The 17,151-nt window shown below is 36.4% G+C and overlaps 1 protein-coding gene across 6 annotated transcripts in view; it reads left to right on the forward strand.

Annotated features, from left to right (window-relative positions):
* Fars2 (phenylalanyl-tRNA synthetase 2, mitochondrial) overlaps positions 1-17,151 on the forward strand; it is a 393,632-nt gene that overhangs the window by 68,494 nt on the left and 307,987 nt on the right. For all 6 annotated transcript variants that reach the window (XM_090356419.1, XM_090356420.1, XM_090356417.1 and 3 more), the window contains one exon: positions 16,602-16,761. In XM_090356419.1, the coding sequence (XP_090212545.1) occupies positions 16,602-16,761 (160 nt within the window). The remainder of the gene's footprint in view (positions 1-16,601; positions 16,762-17,151) is intronic.

Genomic DNA, 17,151 nt, shown 5'->3' on the forward strand with positions numbered 1-17,151 from the left:
TATGTATGTGTTTTTGTTATTCTTTAGGTATGATATTACTATAATACCTTTTCTTTCAAAGGTGTTTCATTGTGACATCTCTATACATAGATATGATATACCTCGATTATATTTGCCCCTCAATTTTTCTTTATTTTCTCTTCCCATTTTAATCATTATTTCTTTGATGAATATCGATGCAAAACTTCTCAACAAAATACTGGCCAACCGTCTACAACTTATCAAAAAAATTATACACTATGATCAAACAGGATTCATCACAGGGAGGCAAAGCTGGTTCAACATACACAAATCAATTAACATAATTCAACACATCAACAGGAGTAAGGACAAAAAAATCACATGATTGTCTCAATAGATGCGGAAAAGGCATTTGACAAGATCCAACACCTCTTTATGTTAAAAGCTCTGGAGAAACCAGGAATCCATGGAACATTCCTCAATATAATAAAGGCTGTGTATGGCAAACCCACAGCTAGTATTATACATAATGGTGAAAAGCTAAAGTCATTCCCTCTAAAATCAAGAACGAGACAAGGATGCCCACTCTGTCCACTCTTCTTTAACATAGTGTTAGAATTCCTAGCCAGTGCAATAAGGCAAGAAGCAAGCATAAAGGGGATCCAAATAGGGAAAGAGGAAGTAAAACTATCCCTCTTTGCAGAGGACATGATTCTGTATTTAAAGAATCCTATAGACTCTACTCCCAAGCTCCTTGAGCTGATTCAAAACTTTGGAAGGGTAGCAGGGTATAAAATTAACCCTCAAAAATCAACTGTCTTCCTCTACGCCAACAGTGAGAGGAATGAGGCAATAATCAGGAAAGCAACTCCTTTTGCAATAGCCTCAAAGAAAATAAAGTGCCTAGGAATTAGCTTAACTAAAAATGTAAAGGACCTTTTTGATAAAAACTTTAAAACACTAAAAAAGGAAATTAAAACAGAACTAAGGAAATGGAAAAACCTCCCATGCTCCTGGATTGGAAGAATCAACATTGTGAAAATGACAATCTTGGCTATCTACAATTTCAATGCAATACCCATCAACATCCCAACGGCATTCTTTAAAGAAACAGAAGAGGCAATCCAAAATTTCATATGGAATAATAAAAGACCCCCTGTAGCAAAAACACTTCTTAGCAGAAAGAACAGCGCCAGAGGAATTTCAATTCCGAACTTTAGACTCTATTACAGGGCTATAATTATCAAAACAGCTTTGTACTGACACAAGAACAGGCCTGAAGACCAATGGAATAGAACTGAGGACCCAGATATTAAACCACAGACCTATGGCCACCTACTCTTTGACAAGGGAGCCAAAAAAAATAGAATGGAAGAAAGACAGCCTCTTCAACAAGTTGTGCTGGCAGAACTGGTTAGGCACCTGTAGAAAACTAAAGTTGGATCCTTCTTTGTTACTCTGCACTAGAATTAACTCCAAATGGATCAAAGACCTGGAGGTAAAAGCTGACACACTGAAAACTTTACAAGAAGAATAGGGGAGATACACTAGGCCTCCTTGGCACAGGTGTAAACTTTCTTAATAAGGACCAAGAATCACAGGAAATAAGAGAAAGGCTGGATAAGTGGGACTGCATTAAACTGCAGAGCTTTTGTATGGCAAAGGACATAGCTAGTAAATTAATTAGGAAGCCTACAGAGTAGGAGAAGATCTTCACCAACCAAACAACGGACAAAGACCTCATATCTAAAATACAACAACAGCTCAAAAAATTGAATCACTCCAAAACTAATCCCCAAAGTAACAACCATTCCATTAAAGAGTCTTCTCTGAAGAAGAAACAAAAATGTCCTATAGACACATGAAGAAATGCTCAACATCTCTGGTCATAAAAGAAATGCAAATCAAAACAACTCTAAGATTCCACCTCACTCCAATTAGAATGGCCAGGATCAGGAAAACGAATAACAGATGCTGGAGGGGATGTGGCCAGGAGGGATCCGTACTACACTGTTGGTGGGAGTGCAAACTCATTCAACCACTATGGAAAGCAATATGGCAGTGCCTCAAGAGGCTAAACATAGAACTCCCCTATGATCCAGCAATTCCACTACTTGGCATTTACCCAACCATCCAGAAACTAGGGCATACTAAATCTACTACCACAACAATGTTCATTGCAGCATTAATCACCATAGCAAAAATATGGAACCAACCTAGATGTCCCTCAGTTGATGAGTGGATCAACAAGTTGTGGTATTTGTACACAATGGAATTCTATGCTGCTGTCAGAAAGAACTACATCGCCCCATTTGTTAGGAAATGGAAAGTCTTAGAACAAATCATATTAAGTGAAGTAAGCCAGACTCAAAGGAACTTAGGCTCAGTGGTTTCCCTCATTTGTCATAATCAGTAGAAACCTTGGGCTCTCCTAGCAGAGATTTGCAAAACCTAGACACATAAGGCCATATAGTATGACGCTAAATGAAAAGACCTCTAGGATATAGAAACAAAAGCAATATAATGAGTGATTGTTGTCCTTAATTTACTCTGTTATCTCTCATCTCTTTTGCTATCCCTTGGTTATCTCATATTGTTACAGTATTTCACTTTGTTATCTGATATATTGGATAAATGCATATTTGGTTATTTGAAATTGAATAGGGAAGGGGGGAAAACAAGATGAGTGGTGGGCTAATCTTTGACAAGGGAGCCAAAAAAATAGAATGGAAGAAAGACAGCCTCTTCAACAAGTTGTGCTGGCAGAACTGGTTAAGCACCTGCAGAAAACTAAAGCTGGATCCTTCTTTGTCACCTTGCACTAGAATTAACTCCAAATGGATCAAAGACCTGGAGGTAAAAGCTAACACACTGAAAACTTTACAGGAAGGAATAGGAGATACACTAGGCCTCCTTCGCACAGGTCGAAACTTTCTTAATAAGGACCAAGAATCACAACAAATCAGAGAAAGGCTGGATAAGTGGGACTGCATTAAACTGCAGAGCTTTTGTATGGCAAAGGACATAGCTAGTAAACTAATCAGGAAGCCTACAGAGTGGGAGAAGATCTTCACCAACCAAACAACGGACAAAGGCCTCATATCTAAAATATATCAACAACTCAAAAAATTGAATCACTCCAAAACTAACCTCCAAAGTAACAACCATCCCATTAAAAAATGGGCCAAAGACTTAGAGTCTTCTCTGAAGAAGAAACAAAAATGGCCTATAGACACATGAAGAAATGCTCAACATCTCTGGTCATAAAAGAAATGCAAATCAAAACAACTCTAAGATCCCACCTCACTCCAGCTAGAATGGCCAGGATTAGGAAAACGAATGACAACAGATGCTGGAGGGGATGTGGCCAGGAGGGATCACTAATACACTGTTGGTGGGAGTGCAAACTCGTCCAACCACTATGGAAAGCAGTGTGGCAGTGCCTCAAAAGGCTAAACATAGAACTCCCCTATAACCCAGCAATTCCACTACTTGGCATTTACCCAGCCATCCAGAAACAAGGACATACTAAACCCACTAGCACAACAATGTTCATTGCAGCACTATTCACCATAGCAAAGATATGGAACCAACCTAGATGTCCCTCAGTTGATGAGTGGATCAACAAGTTGTGCTTTTGTACACAATGGAATTCTATGCTGCTGTCAGAAAGAATGACATCGCCCCATTTGTTAGGAAATGGAAAGACTTAGAAAAAATCATATTAAGTGAAGTAAGCCAGACTCAAAGGAACTTAGGCTCAATGGTTTCCCTCATTCGTCATAATCAGTAGAAACCTTGGGCTCTCCTAGCAGAGATCTGCAATAGAGCAAAATCTTGATACATAAGGCCATATAATGTAAAGCTAATTGAAAGGACCTCCAGGATATTGAAACAAAAGCCATATAATGAATGATTGTTGTCCTTAATGTACTATGTTGTCTCTCATCTCCTTTGCTGTCCCTTGGTTATCTCATATTGGTATAGTATCTCACTTTGTTATCTGATATATTGAATTTATTTGTATTTGGATATTTGAAATTTGATAGGGAAGGGGGGAAAACCAAGATGGGTGGGGGGTGTGGGGGGGGAGGGAAATGGGTACCAAGACATGTGAAAGGGTATCAATGTATGTGAATTAATGCACCTTCTATCTGGCAAATATCATGTAACCCTTTTACTAATTACAATAAAAAAAGACAAAAAAACAAAAAACAACAAAAAAAAGATGAGTGGTGGGGATGGGGTAGGGTAATGGGTACCAAGACATGTGAAAGGGTATCAATGTATGTGAATTAATGCACCTTCTATCTGGCAAATATCATGTAACCCTTTTACTAATTGCAATTAAAAATAAATGAAAAAAAAGAAAATAGAATTCGAGAACTCATTAATTTTTTTATTGTAATTAATAAAAGGGTTACATGATATTTGCCAGATAGAAGGTGCATTATGAATTCACATACATTGATACCCTTTCACATGTCTTGGTACCCATTTCCCTTCCCCCTCACATCCCCCACCCCCCGTCTTGGTTTTCCCCCCTTCCCTATCAAATTTTTTTTAAAATTTTTTTAATTGTAATTAGTAAAAGGGTCACATGATATTTGCCAGATAGAAGGTGCATTAATTCACATACATTGATACCCTTTCACATGTCTTGGTACACATTCCCTCCCCACCCCCCCTCCCGTCTTAGTTTTCCCCCCTTCCCTATCAAATTTTAAATAACCAAATACAAATAAATTCAGTATATTAGATAACAAAGTGAGATACTATAACTATATGAGATAACCAAGGGACAGCAAAGGAGATGAGAGACAACTTAGTACATTAAGGACAACAATCATTCGTTATATGGCTTTCGTTTCAATGTCCTGGAGGTCCTTTCAATTAGCTTCATACTATATGGCCTTATGTATCAAGATTTTGCTCTATTGCAGATCTCTGCTAGTAGAGCCCAAGGTTTCTACTGATTATGACGAATGAGGGAAACCATTGAATTCTATTTTCATAAAGAACTTTGATCCTATTAACCACACTTCATCCTCTTCTTTCTCATTCTTGTGCTGCTGCTTCTACCCTTAAGTTTATAAAGTTTTATATGTATGATTTACAGTTCTTATTAAAATGAAAAAATGGAAAACATCATAAATTGCCAAATTGATAGAAGATTATACATGAATTGCCAGTAAATAAGAACCCATTTTATCAGTAAGCAAGAACATACAAATTGTAGCTATCAGATATTGTTTCAAGCCCTCAGACTAGGAAATATAAGAATTCTTACAATCTCAGATGCTGAAGATCTGTCAATCTTCTAACATTCTTTTGGGAATGTATGTAGTTATTATATATTGTTCTTTGATCTGGCAGCTTTCCTTTGAAAATTAAAAAAAATCATTTCAAGTAGAGGAACAAACAAAACACGCTTCGTGTATTGAATACTGTGTGATAACATAAATGAACTAGAGGTACATATGTGAGGTTTAAATATAAATATAGTGTAGAGGGAGGCAAATACGTTGATTGGTAGGAGACTGAAATCTTTTTTATAGACATTGAAAATATGTAAAACAATATGTTCTTTTATACTTGCTTGTGTTATCTGTGTACATTCAGACACTTTTTTCATGTAAATATAAAAGTAGGTTTGAAAAATATAGAGGATTGTTAAACAAAATCAGTATAATGATTATTTATAATGAGAAAGGATATGAAATTAAACAAATTATGTATTGAGCAAATGAGATGGTTGGAGGAGTATAGAAGGATCCTCACAGTGAAAATATAGGAGAACTTCTGTTAAATAGGGACAAATTTAAGTTTTATGAAACATTGATTGAGGCTCATTTTACAAAAGATGAAATATCTCATGTATTTGACGTATCCACTAAAGGCAGGTCATACAAATTCTGTGTCTACTTATGCATATTAAAAATATTAATTCAGAAATATATACTTGGATTAATATTCACAGCAGCTTTGATTTCATTTTGTGTCTAAAGATGGATGTCTTAATTTGTGGTTCTCTCCTGTGATCCTATGAACAAACTGAAGAACTCTGTAAGAAACATCTTTTATGTAGTTATTATGTCACATTGCAGTTTATTCTTCAATGGGAGCTACAGACTCCTTGGGTTCTTGGTCTTTAAACTTGCCTTTGGTTACATCCTCTGTATCAGTTTTATTTGGGCACTTTTCTACTGATCTCTCCGGTTAAAATGATTCTTCATGTTTCTTCTTTCCTTCCTGCTTTTGTGTTTGTTATGATTTAAATACCATCAAAACTAATGTTTTGAAAAAGTTTTATAGAAGAATGCCTTCACTTATTTTGTTTATCTGGTTAGAACTTTTCAAAATTGAATGTATTATCTAGTCCTGGGTAATGGAATCTAACAAGGTTATAAATTTAATAAAATACCTTTTTAGTTATTTTAAAGTTCTTTCTTTTGTTCTGAGATGATTTCCTTGCCATTTTCTTGGAAATTAGAATATTTTCTTTTATGAAGTTCAGGACTTACCATTTTAAACATGAATAAGCATTGTTTATTCATCAGTATAGATATGCTTATCTTAAATGCCTAAAAGGTATTGGAAGTTTTACTGGTTTAGGAAACACAAAAGTGTTAAGTGAAGAAGGTACAACAATTATATAGTAAATTTGCAATTCATAACTATCACAAGGAAACAGTGGAAAACATTTTAATAGAAAAGATGAATGAATCTCTAACTGTAGATATTGAAGCTTTTGATACAGTTTTTTCCCCCCAAAAGGTCATTTTTATTCATTGAAAGGCTCCTTTGTACTTGCTGGTCCTGAAAATAGGAAAGCTCTCCATTTATCTTTCAGCATCCATAGCAATATCTTTCCATGTTCCGTATTTGGGATCATTTAAGTAATCAGTCTTTCAAAATCCTTGATAGTTTTGATCCCAATATGAAATCTTGAAATGGTACTTCATCAAGATGTGTGTGTTTAAGTTTATATGGCATCTTTTCCCTTCAGTGACAGTCATTTACTATTCCCTCATGTAGGAATGTTGGGAGTTGCCTGTTAGGATTCTTTGTAGAATGAATATCCTTCCTTTTGATGAATTGCTTTGGATCTTTTGTGGATTTCTTATCAGATGTTGCTTTTATTTTTATTAGAAAATGTCTCCTTTGTCTTCTTTGATGTTCTCTTTTAACTTTTAGGTGGTTCATTTGAATCCACCCTGTTCTTGGGCCTCTTTTTCCTAGCTTCCCTACTGACACACTTATTGTGAGCCACAGGTATTCTCTTTTTCCTGCTTTCAGCTCTCAATCACTTTTTCCATCTTTCAGTGAATGACTTGGTTTTATTTTCCATCATATGGTTATTGGGTTTCCTTAATAACCTCATGTGGAGGAGCTTTATTGAGGGCTTTTTAATTTGGTCTTGATAGATTATAGTCACCATGTTTCCCTAATCTTTTCTTTAAAAATCTCCCAGGCCTGATTCTTCCTGTCAAAGACATACTTGAAATGAAACAGCTTTATTATTTTTTCCATTCTGCCTAAATGTTAACTTAGTTATTATATCTGTTGAAAGTGAAAGAGAAGTGGTCACAGCTAGAAGTCCATGGTCCACTGGTTTTGAGTAATGCTCTATTATTGGAAGATGAGGAGGATTTGGAGCACCATTTGAAGCAAGACCCCCTTTTCTTTGATACAGTGTATTTTTCCAATAAATATAATTTGCTTTTGATAAGAAAAAGCCAGTTAACCTTTTAGCCTGAGCCTTATCATTCCACTAAAGCATTATTCCTGAGACTTGATTTCAGCAACTCACTGCCTGGAAATGTTTGTGTATTCCCAGTGTCTCCAACTGATTAGTCAACTTTTAGACAACCATCCTTCATGCCTCTTCTATTTGAGATTTCTTCACTGAGTAGCAGTTGTTAAAAATGTGGCTCTTGAGTGTGTCTTTCATTCTTGACAAGTAGTGTATGCCCTATAAAAGATGCCAGGTAGCATGTTTAACAGTATGATGGTTTCCCTACATGTTTTTGTTGTTGGACATTTTTGGAGCAATTTCTCATGCTCCAGGTTTCCAGTGAGTTGGTCTATCGGAAAGGTCCTAATCATGTGATAGAAATCATATAGTAACTTGGTCAGGAAAAGTAATACTGAGTTTTCAGTCATAGATAACAATGGAGTAATGAGATTAGCCTGTAAAAAGAAAACTGTAAGGAGTATAAGACTAGTAGATATAAGGAACAGATGCTCCCCCAGGCTGATAGTAAACACTCAAGAAAGAGTCCCTTCCCCATTAACGGGTGGTGGCTCATGAATGGCCTAGAAAAGGTAGTGGTGCCATGCTGGTGGAAATGAAACATAACCACACCTTGGCAGAGTGCCAGCAAAGGCTGTCTTGGGAGAGGTACATTGTAGGAAGCACAGTGCTGCCAAAATATAGCAAGAAGTGTTCTGAAGGAAGCAACTGGCCACCAACACTGGTCATCAACACTGGTTAGGTTGAATGCTGTCATTTGCCTGTAGCATAGTTAGTACAGGGCAGAAAGGAATCCTCAGAACTCCGAATTCTTTTACAATGTCTCTCCAGCGACCTCTACTGACAGAGCTTCATATTATATCAGCTAAGGAAGGAAAAGTATCTCAAGAACTCAACTAGGTTTTCACAAAGCAGGCAATGAAGAGTTGGTTTGTGACTGAAACAATAAACTAATAAATGGGATTGTTGGTTTGCTCCATTTCCTGAATGTCAAGAAGCAAAGAGGGAAGTAGGGATATTACCTTTCCAACAAATGTGTTGATATGGAAAGTCACATTAAAAGCATCAAAAATATTTATAGTTAGCATTTTGGTTACAATTAGGTCATAGGGCTGCTTCCTAATTTTTATTAATGAGTCTGTTGAAAGGGTGAAAAATGTTCTAAAGGGTATGAGCCTGTGCTCCTGAGCCAATAATGATATCCAAAGTGAAACAGATGAATAGGTTTTACATCTCATTTGTCCAAAATCACAAGAACATTATTTCCATTAACATTCTACATTTACTGTTGAAGGCTAAGAGTACCTCATTAGGTTTACTGAATCCATATAATTACAGTAACAATGTGTTTTCTATAGCCTAAGTGATGTGTGAAAGTAGCAAAAATATTTTCACAGCAATATTATGCTCTTTCACAGTAGACTTCACACCTTGCCAGGACTGCGTTTCTTGACTTGGTGCACATTACTGACTGCTACTTGTGTAGATGGAATGGCATGATTCCACATTTTTTTTTAAAAGCTTGTCAGGTCAGGTAGTGTTACGTAGGATTTACTTACCAGCTAGCTTCAGAACCAGCTAGCAAACCTGACTCTCACATCGCATTGAACTATGTTTATATTCCTGAGTCTGCTCAGACTTTATTGGCTGCTTTCCTCTGAATTCATCTCCTGGCGTCTAGTTTCTAATGCAATCTTCTGACTTATCCTGGATTAGCTATCTGTGTAACTTATGTTAATCAAATTAACTTGAAGGATAAGAAAAAAATAAAAATTAGATACTTTATTTAGCCCCACTATTATTTTTCAGTTATATGCTTATGCTACATAGAGATTTCTTAAAATACAATTTTGTTATTAAGTTGTTGTGCAGAGGTTACCATTTCATAAGACAGGTAATAAATATATTTCTTTTTTGGACAATGTCACCCCTTCCTTTGCTTTTCCTCAGTTTCCTCCTTACATAGAAATTTCAGAATTTGGTAAGAGATTTTGACAGTTCCACAAATTTTCGTATACATATTCCCTCTGCCCCCTTTCCTCGTTTGGGCTTTAACATGGTCTTGGTTAGATCATATACAACAGTGAACAGGCAGATAATTTCTGTTTCTATGGATAATCTCACCCCAAATCTGTAGTAGTTGGGGTTACAGAGAGTGCTGCATAATTGAGAATGACTAGATGTCAGATGGTCAGAGATAACAGGAATTACCTGAGCATCAAGAGTTAAGATTCAGAGTATTGCAGGAATAAGATAGTGAGTTGAATGAATATATCTGGGTAAGCCAAGGAAGAGTGTCTGTAAAGCTTTCCTAGGATAAAGAACATTCTTAAGTAATACCCTGTGAAATAGAAATATTTTCCTTTGTGCTCAAAGAGTTGATAAGACATGTCTATCTTGGTTTTCTATACTGTAATTGGGTAGCAGGGATCCTGTGGGAGACACAGCTTATATACATCCAGTAAATTCACCAGTAATGCTGCAGTCTTGTTGTAAAGAGTCTTTGAACAAAAATCATTGTGTTTGAAATACATGATCCATCCAGATTATCACTGAAGATCTACTGATAATTTATTTCTCAAGAATTGTGGCAATTCAAAAATAATGATTCGAGATGATATTCAAATCCCGAATGTTAATGTGAAGCAAATTTTTGAGCTCCTAACATGGCCTGCCTTCTTTGTAGGATGCCTTGGTTCTGTGATCTACTTGTCACCCTAGTACTCTTTTTTTAAAAAATTGTATTTTATTGTTGGGGTAATGTATAGAGGGGTTACAGTTATATTCATCAGGTACTTCTCGAACCTTGATACCCCTTCTCATATTTTTGTCCCTCTTTCCCTCTCCTCTAACCCGCCTACTCCCAGTCATCTTGTTTTTCCTTCTTCCCTTCGCTATTTCAAATAAACAAATAAATGTATATACAGTATATCAGGTAACAAAGTCAGATACAGTAACCACATGAGATTAACTATAAGGGAATAAAAAAAGAAAATACTCTTTAAAATAAAAACAAAAAGACTCAGCTCTTCTTAGCTACTCAGGAACCTGAGATATTAGGTTCACAGTTCAAACCAGCCCAAGTACCAAACTATGAGATTCTTTATCTCCAGTTAACTGTCCTCAAGTGGTAGAGTACCAGCCTCAAGCAAAAAAGCTCAGTGTCAGCATGTAGGCCCTGAGTTCAAAAAAAGAAAAAAAAAAGAGTTGTATCAATTCCAACTTTTCAAATGCATTCTAAGATTTAGGAATTTTTTTTTTTTTATCTTTTTGGTATGTGTGTGAGGGGGGCTGTCTGTATATTCTTCAGTGTTCTCTAGAGCAACCAAGTTGACGGTATACCATCAGATTTATTATAGGGAAATAGCTCAAGGTCTTTGTGGAAGATACAGTTCCAGTTTGAGTCTGAAGGCTTGAGGAACAGAAGAGCTAGTGGTATGAGTGTAGGCTAAATTGGAAGGTCAGAGAAGACTAGTCTTCTTACATGGGGTTAGTCAGACAGAGAAAAAATTATTTTTTCCTTTTCCTGCATTTTATTCAGGTTCTCAAGTTATTAGATGAAGCCCACTACATTGGAGAATGCAGTCTGATTTATTTGGTCTTCCAAAGATAGCTTAAGTTCATCCAGGGATATCTTCACCAGACACACCTATAGAAATGTTTACACCTAAAATTCATAATAAGTCCATTCTTGTGCAACCAGTCTTCATTGTGGAACACCGTGTACCCCTAATCATTTATATTAACTACTTGATTTGTTCGGAAGATACCACCTTAGTAATTCATACTATACCACCTAGTCAGTTATTAGTAAATAGCTCTTATTTATATATAAATGTGTAAAAATTAGGAATTAGGCACTTTTTATTCTTGTATTGAATGTAACTTCAACTTTTGGCTGTTGGCTCTTGGAGCATCTACAGGCCTTGACTTTGTAGCTAAAAATATTTCCTCTAATCTGATTTTAGTTTGGTGAAAAAGACATCGAGTTCTGAGGCTGTAGCTCACTCTCTGATGATCTTAAACAAGTAAATTAAAATGATGAAACCTTTGAAATATAGTGAGCCTTACCATCTACCTGAGTGAAGGTAGTACCTTCGTTACCTATCTTTTTATATTTACCTTTTTTTTTTGGGTGCCAGTCCTGGGCTTGAACTCAGAGCCTGAGCACTGTCCTTGGACTTTCTCAAAGCTAGAGCTCTACCAGTTGGGCCTGAGCACCACTTCTGGCTTTTGTCTATGTATGTGGTAACAAGGAATCGAACCTGGGTCTTTGTGCATGCTAGGCAAGCACTCTACCACTAGGCTAAATTCCCAGCCTATATTTACTTTAAAAATAGATGTTGTTTTTTTCTGTAATAAGTGTAGAGCTACCTGAATGTGTCAATTTCAACCAGTCATTAGATCCTTTTAGATCTCATCTACCTTTATTTATAAATATAGCCGCTGGTTAACAGACTTGTCTTGTCTCTTTTATTGTCTTCTTTTGGAGTAGGCAATAGCATTTAGGCAGGACCTGTCTGCTGTTATATTTCACCAATGGCACCATGAATGAGCTGTTTAGCCACCTAAAGAAGAAAGTACAGTCTCTCTTCCTATGTTTTATCTTCCATTCTGTCTTGGGAAGAACATGATAAGAGATCATAACTTTAAACAGACAGCAGAATAGATGGTGTTTTCCTCTCCTGTAAATGGTGTTTGTTATGAGAAACATTTCACATAGGATGCAGTATTTTTTGTTGTTGTTTTCCATTGTTTCATTTTGCCTCATTATGTCTTGATGTTTAGTTCTCATGTATTTTTCGTATAGCCCCATATAACTTCTTTGCTTTGATGGATTGAAGTTTCTGGTGTTTGCTCTTTTTCTCTATATAGGACAGAGCTTTGCAGAATGTTAATATCTTTCCTTCTCCCATGGTATCTCTAGAAGAGATACTAAGAGAAGGAAAGTGCTAACAATTGTACTTGTCATGATATGGCAGGGTTAATAAAAACAGGCAGATACTGCTTTTGGCAGTATCTTAGGGACGACTGAGGGTTCAAGCAATATCTGTTGATGCTGTGCTGCCAGTCAGGGAGCATGGCCTTAGCAATAGGAGTCATGAAAGTGTTCGTGGGGAGTATATAGGTTGACCTTGCCTCTCTGAGGCATTTTGTTGACCCTCACTTCTCAAGAACATGTGTTTTGGTTCTAAGTAAGGAGCTGAACAGCCTTGTAATGTCTTTAGCTTGAGTATTCTTTCATGAGGCTGGGAGATTTGGACAGATTAGTAATCCGGGAGGACCTATTTGAATTTGAGGCTGAGGGACATTTTAAAGGAAGAACGAGGTTTTTCTCCAAGGAAATTTCCACCAAAACCCAGAGGAATATGTCAATTAATAGACTGGGCATCTCACTTTGTACAGTGGGCCAACAGCCAATATTTTCAGCCACTTGGCAAAAGCTTTTCCTCAGTCACCAATATAGTTTTATATTATCTTATACTACTGCACATTGGCTGTTTCAGATCCCTTCCCTTCACTCCTTTGACACAAAGTCAAGGAAAGGAAATGAGGCAAACAGCAGGGAGAAAATAAAGTCTTTTTTGCAGTACACAGTTTTAATGCATCCCCTCCCCTGTGCTAATCTCTGTAATTTGATTAATTGGCATGTGGTGCCTTACAGAAAATCCAGGGAATGAAAAAGCTGGTTCAATATCAATTAGCTGCAACAGGATGGACTTCCCACAGAGACTTGAAGACAGAGCTATATTTAACTGGCCTTTTCAAACGAAGTCTGCCCAAATGAGAAGTGGAAGATCCCACTTAGGGCCCAGTTGTTTAAAGAAATTAAAAACTGTGGAAATTAGCAGACAAAAATCCACTCAGATGAGTCTGCTATCCCTTTAATATGACTGTCTTTTCATTTCACTAAGACATTCCAATTCTTCCTCCAAAATGATTTGAATACTTAATATTTGCTGAGATGCCTTACTTGGATTTGAATAAGATAATTGAATTTGCTTGCTGCATTCATGGGAAATTAAAGCTTGGGAATTCCTATAAGATATGTCAATGTGCGTATCTTTCAGAAGGATTTTTATTTCTTGGTCTGTGAACCAATACGTAAGCTTGCCAAATATATAAGGCAGTATTTGTTATAGTCTCAGGCTGTGTCTGTCACTCTCTAGGTGATTAGCTTGTCCTTGGGGGCTCAGAGGTCATCTACTTACCCACAGGCTTTTGTTGTGAGCTGCCTCCTACACAGAGTTGGTAGAAATAAGATTTTAAGTGTTGTTTCTTTTGTCTATAGCTTAGTGAGTGAGATAGATAAATGTTAGTGTAATGAGAGACATAGCCAACACACAGAAATGAGGAATCCCCTTGGTGGTGGAGATTACTACCTAAGTCTTGAGTAGATGATGCCACAGAGAATCTTGAACAAAATATAATGCTTTTATAGGATGAGAAGAGGGGCCCTGTGATTCAGATGGTAAGATTAGCATATCTGCTAGGTCATCATGTAAGCACTCTACCACTAGGCCAAATTCCTGGCCCCTATATCCTGTAATTTTTGAAAGATGTTTGGTCTCATACAATCTTGAATGTAGTTACACTTTTTATTGTTTCATCACTCAATTATAATGAATATACTGTACAGGTCTACTGGGATAGTTCCTCCTCCTCCTCTTCCTTCTCGTTCCTCTTCTAGTAAGGATTTTAGATCAACCTTAACATTTCACTCCATTTGTTCTTTTTTCATGTCTTCATTTTTATTTTCGATTTTCTTGCTTACCTCAGATTTATACTGGATTGAGCGTGTAGTAACTGTCTTCATATGACTGCATGCTTGTATTCCTTTTTCCTTTTTTGTTTTTTCAGGCTCAGATGAGTATGGAACTTGTTCCTGAGCCATCCCTCTAATCCTAGCTGTGCACATTTTTATATACATTTATTTTGTTTTGGAAATACTAGGGTTTTAATTTAGGGCCTTGTGCTTTTTAGGTATGTTCTCTATTAGTAAACCATGCTTAAGTGTATTTACATTGTGTGTGTGTGTGTGTGTGTGTGTCTGTCTGTGTGTGTGTGTCTGTCTGTGTGTGTGTGTGTCTGTGTGTGTGTGTTGGCATTCTACCTTCAAGTTATATTAAAGGCTTATACTTAATAGGCTTTATAAAAATTAGCTTCTTTTGCTCTGTGGGAGACACAGGCCTTGACAGCTGTCATTGTTTCTGGTACTTCTAAGAAGCAGTTGAGGTCTAGGATAGTAGGGTGTTTTTCTGTAAAGCTTTGGTTGATTTTTATGGGAATTTAGATGTACTTTCAGTATAGCATTGTCTCAATCTACTTTCATAGCTGGAGGCTCATTCTGTTGCTCAGAAAATGTGACACCTGACCTCAGGTGCATAGCAGGAATGGTTTGTGTTTGTGTTGATCCCTGTCATGATGATAGGTCCATCAAGGTTATATATGACACACTTTATCTTTGTCAGCACTAGATTTTCTTTTTCTTGTCTTCCTGGCTGTGGTTAAATCATGACAAATCATGTTTTTGTTGTTTGTTTTGTTTTTGTTTTTCTCTTTCCTTAAGTGTTAGGGCCGCAGAGATTCTTAGTGGTTTTGTGATAAGTTTTTTTTGGGCTTCATGCTTTTTTGTATACTTTATTTAGTAATTCCTTTTTGATACCTATAATAATTTCTTTAATTTTTAGTAGCAATCACCAGAAGATTTGGGTCTAATCATCCAACTTAATATTAGTTAAAATGATAGTTGTTGCGCGCGCGTGCCTGTGTGTGTGTGTGTGGAGAGAGAGAGAGAGAGAGAGAGAGAGAGAGAGAGAGAGAGAGAGAGAGAGAGAGAGAGAGAGAGAGAGAGGCAGAGACAGACAGACAGACAGACAGACAGAGATAGAGACAGAGACAGAGACAGAGACAGAGACAAAGAGAAATACACCTGTACTGGGGGTTGAACTCAGACCTTCTCACTCTTAACTTGCTTTTTCACTAATGAATCATGATCATCAGCTCTAAGTCTCCTGAGTAGATAATATTATAGGACTGATCCACTAATACTTGACTTGTTTTATTCTTTAAATGAAACAATTATTTTTATTTCATGTGATACAGTGAGAAGAATGGTGGTGGAGTAATTTTCTCATCAAAGTTCTGTCTTGTCAAAGATGTTAATGTTTTATTGACAAAACAACTTATGACTAATAATAGCTATGATTAATATTGAGGATGTTTTATGTAGTTGTTGCCCTATATTAAATACTCCATATTTTCATGTATATAACATTTGTAATTTTTTATTATTCTAGTTTACTGATTATAACCGGAGACTTAGTTGCCATGTTGCTTGTCACTGTTTATGTGAACAGTAAATGACAGGAAATGTTAGACCCTGTTTTGGGCTTTGGAAGACAAAAGGTAAAATTCCTGTCTTCATGGATTTTTATTGGATTTAATTCTTAGACTATATTTTGTTACCTAGTCTTAGGTCATAAAACCCAGTTAGAAGGTTAGTGATTTTATTTTAGAGACTGAAAGTCTGACAGAAATTTCCACTAGATATGAGAATAATGTCTCTTGGTAAGAAATGACTATGAGAATACTCAAATATAAAACAGATAATCAAAATCAGAACAGAGTCATTTACTTCCCCAGAGATCCTTCATGTAATTTAGCAACGAGCTTTCCTCAAAGGTGGTACAATGTAGATGTTAATGTCAGTAAGCTGTAATTTTAGTAAGACGTTAATTTCAGGTAATTACTGTAAAATGTACTTCTTATTTCTATACTATAACTTAGAGCAAAATTTGTTTTTAGCAGAGTTGCATACTGTTGGATATAGACCAACCAGGATATCATATTGTGTATTTATGTTATTCTTCTTGGTTTACAGTTATTTGCTGGAATAAAGGATGGGGAAAGTCTGCAGCTCTTTGAACAGAGTTCTCGTTCTGGCCATAAACAAGAGACACATACCATGGAGGCTACAAAGCTTATAGAGTTTGACCTTAAACAAACCCTTACCAGGCTTGTGACACATCTTTTTGGAGATGGTAGGTACTTAAATACCTTTGCTGTTGGAGACTTAGATGTTCATTTTGCCAAATCATTGAGGCTTGTTGTGTGAAGATATTTTTTTCATATATTTTTTATTGTAATTAATAGAAGGGTTATATAATATTTGCCAGATAGATGGTGCATTAATTCCCATACATTGATACCCTTTCACATGTCTTGGTCCCCATTCCCCCCCCATCTTGTTTTCCCCCATTGCCTATCCAATTTCAAATAACCAAATACAAATATATCCGATATATCAAATAACAAAGTGAGATACTGTAACAATATGAGATGACCAAGGGACAGCAAAAGAGATGAGAGATAACATAGTACTTTAAGAACAACAATCATTCATTATATGGCTTATGTTTCTATATCCTAGA

Source organism: Megascapheus bottae, chromosome 22 (genome assembly GCF_031878675.1).
Source record: "Megascapheus bottae isolate mThoBot1 chromosome 22, mThoBot2.hap1, whole genome shotgun sequence".
Taxonomy (NCBI): domain Eukaryota; kingdom Metazoa; phylum Chordata; class Mammalia; order Rodentia; family Geomyidae; genus Megascapheus; species Megascapheus bottae.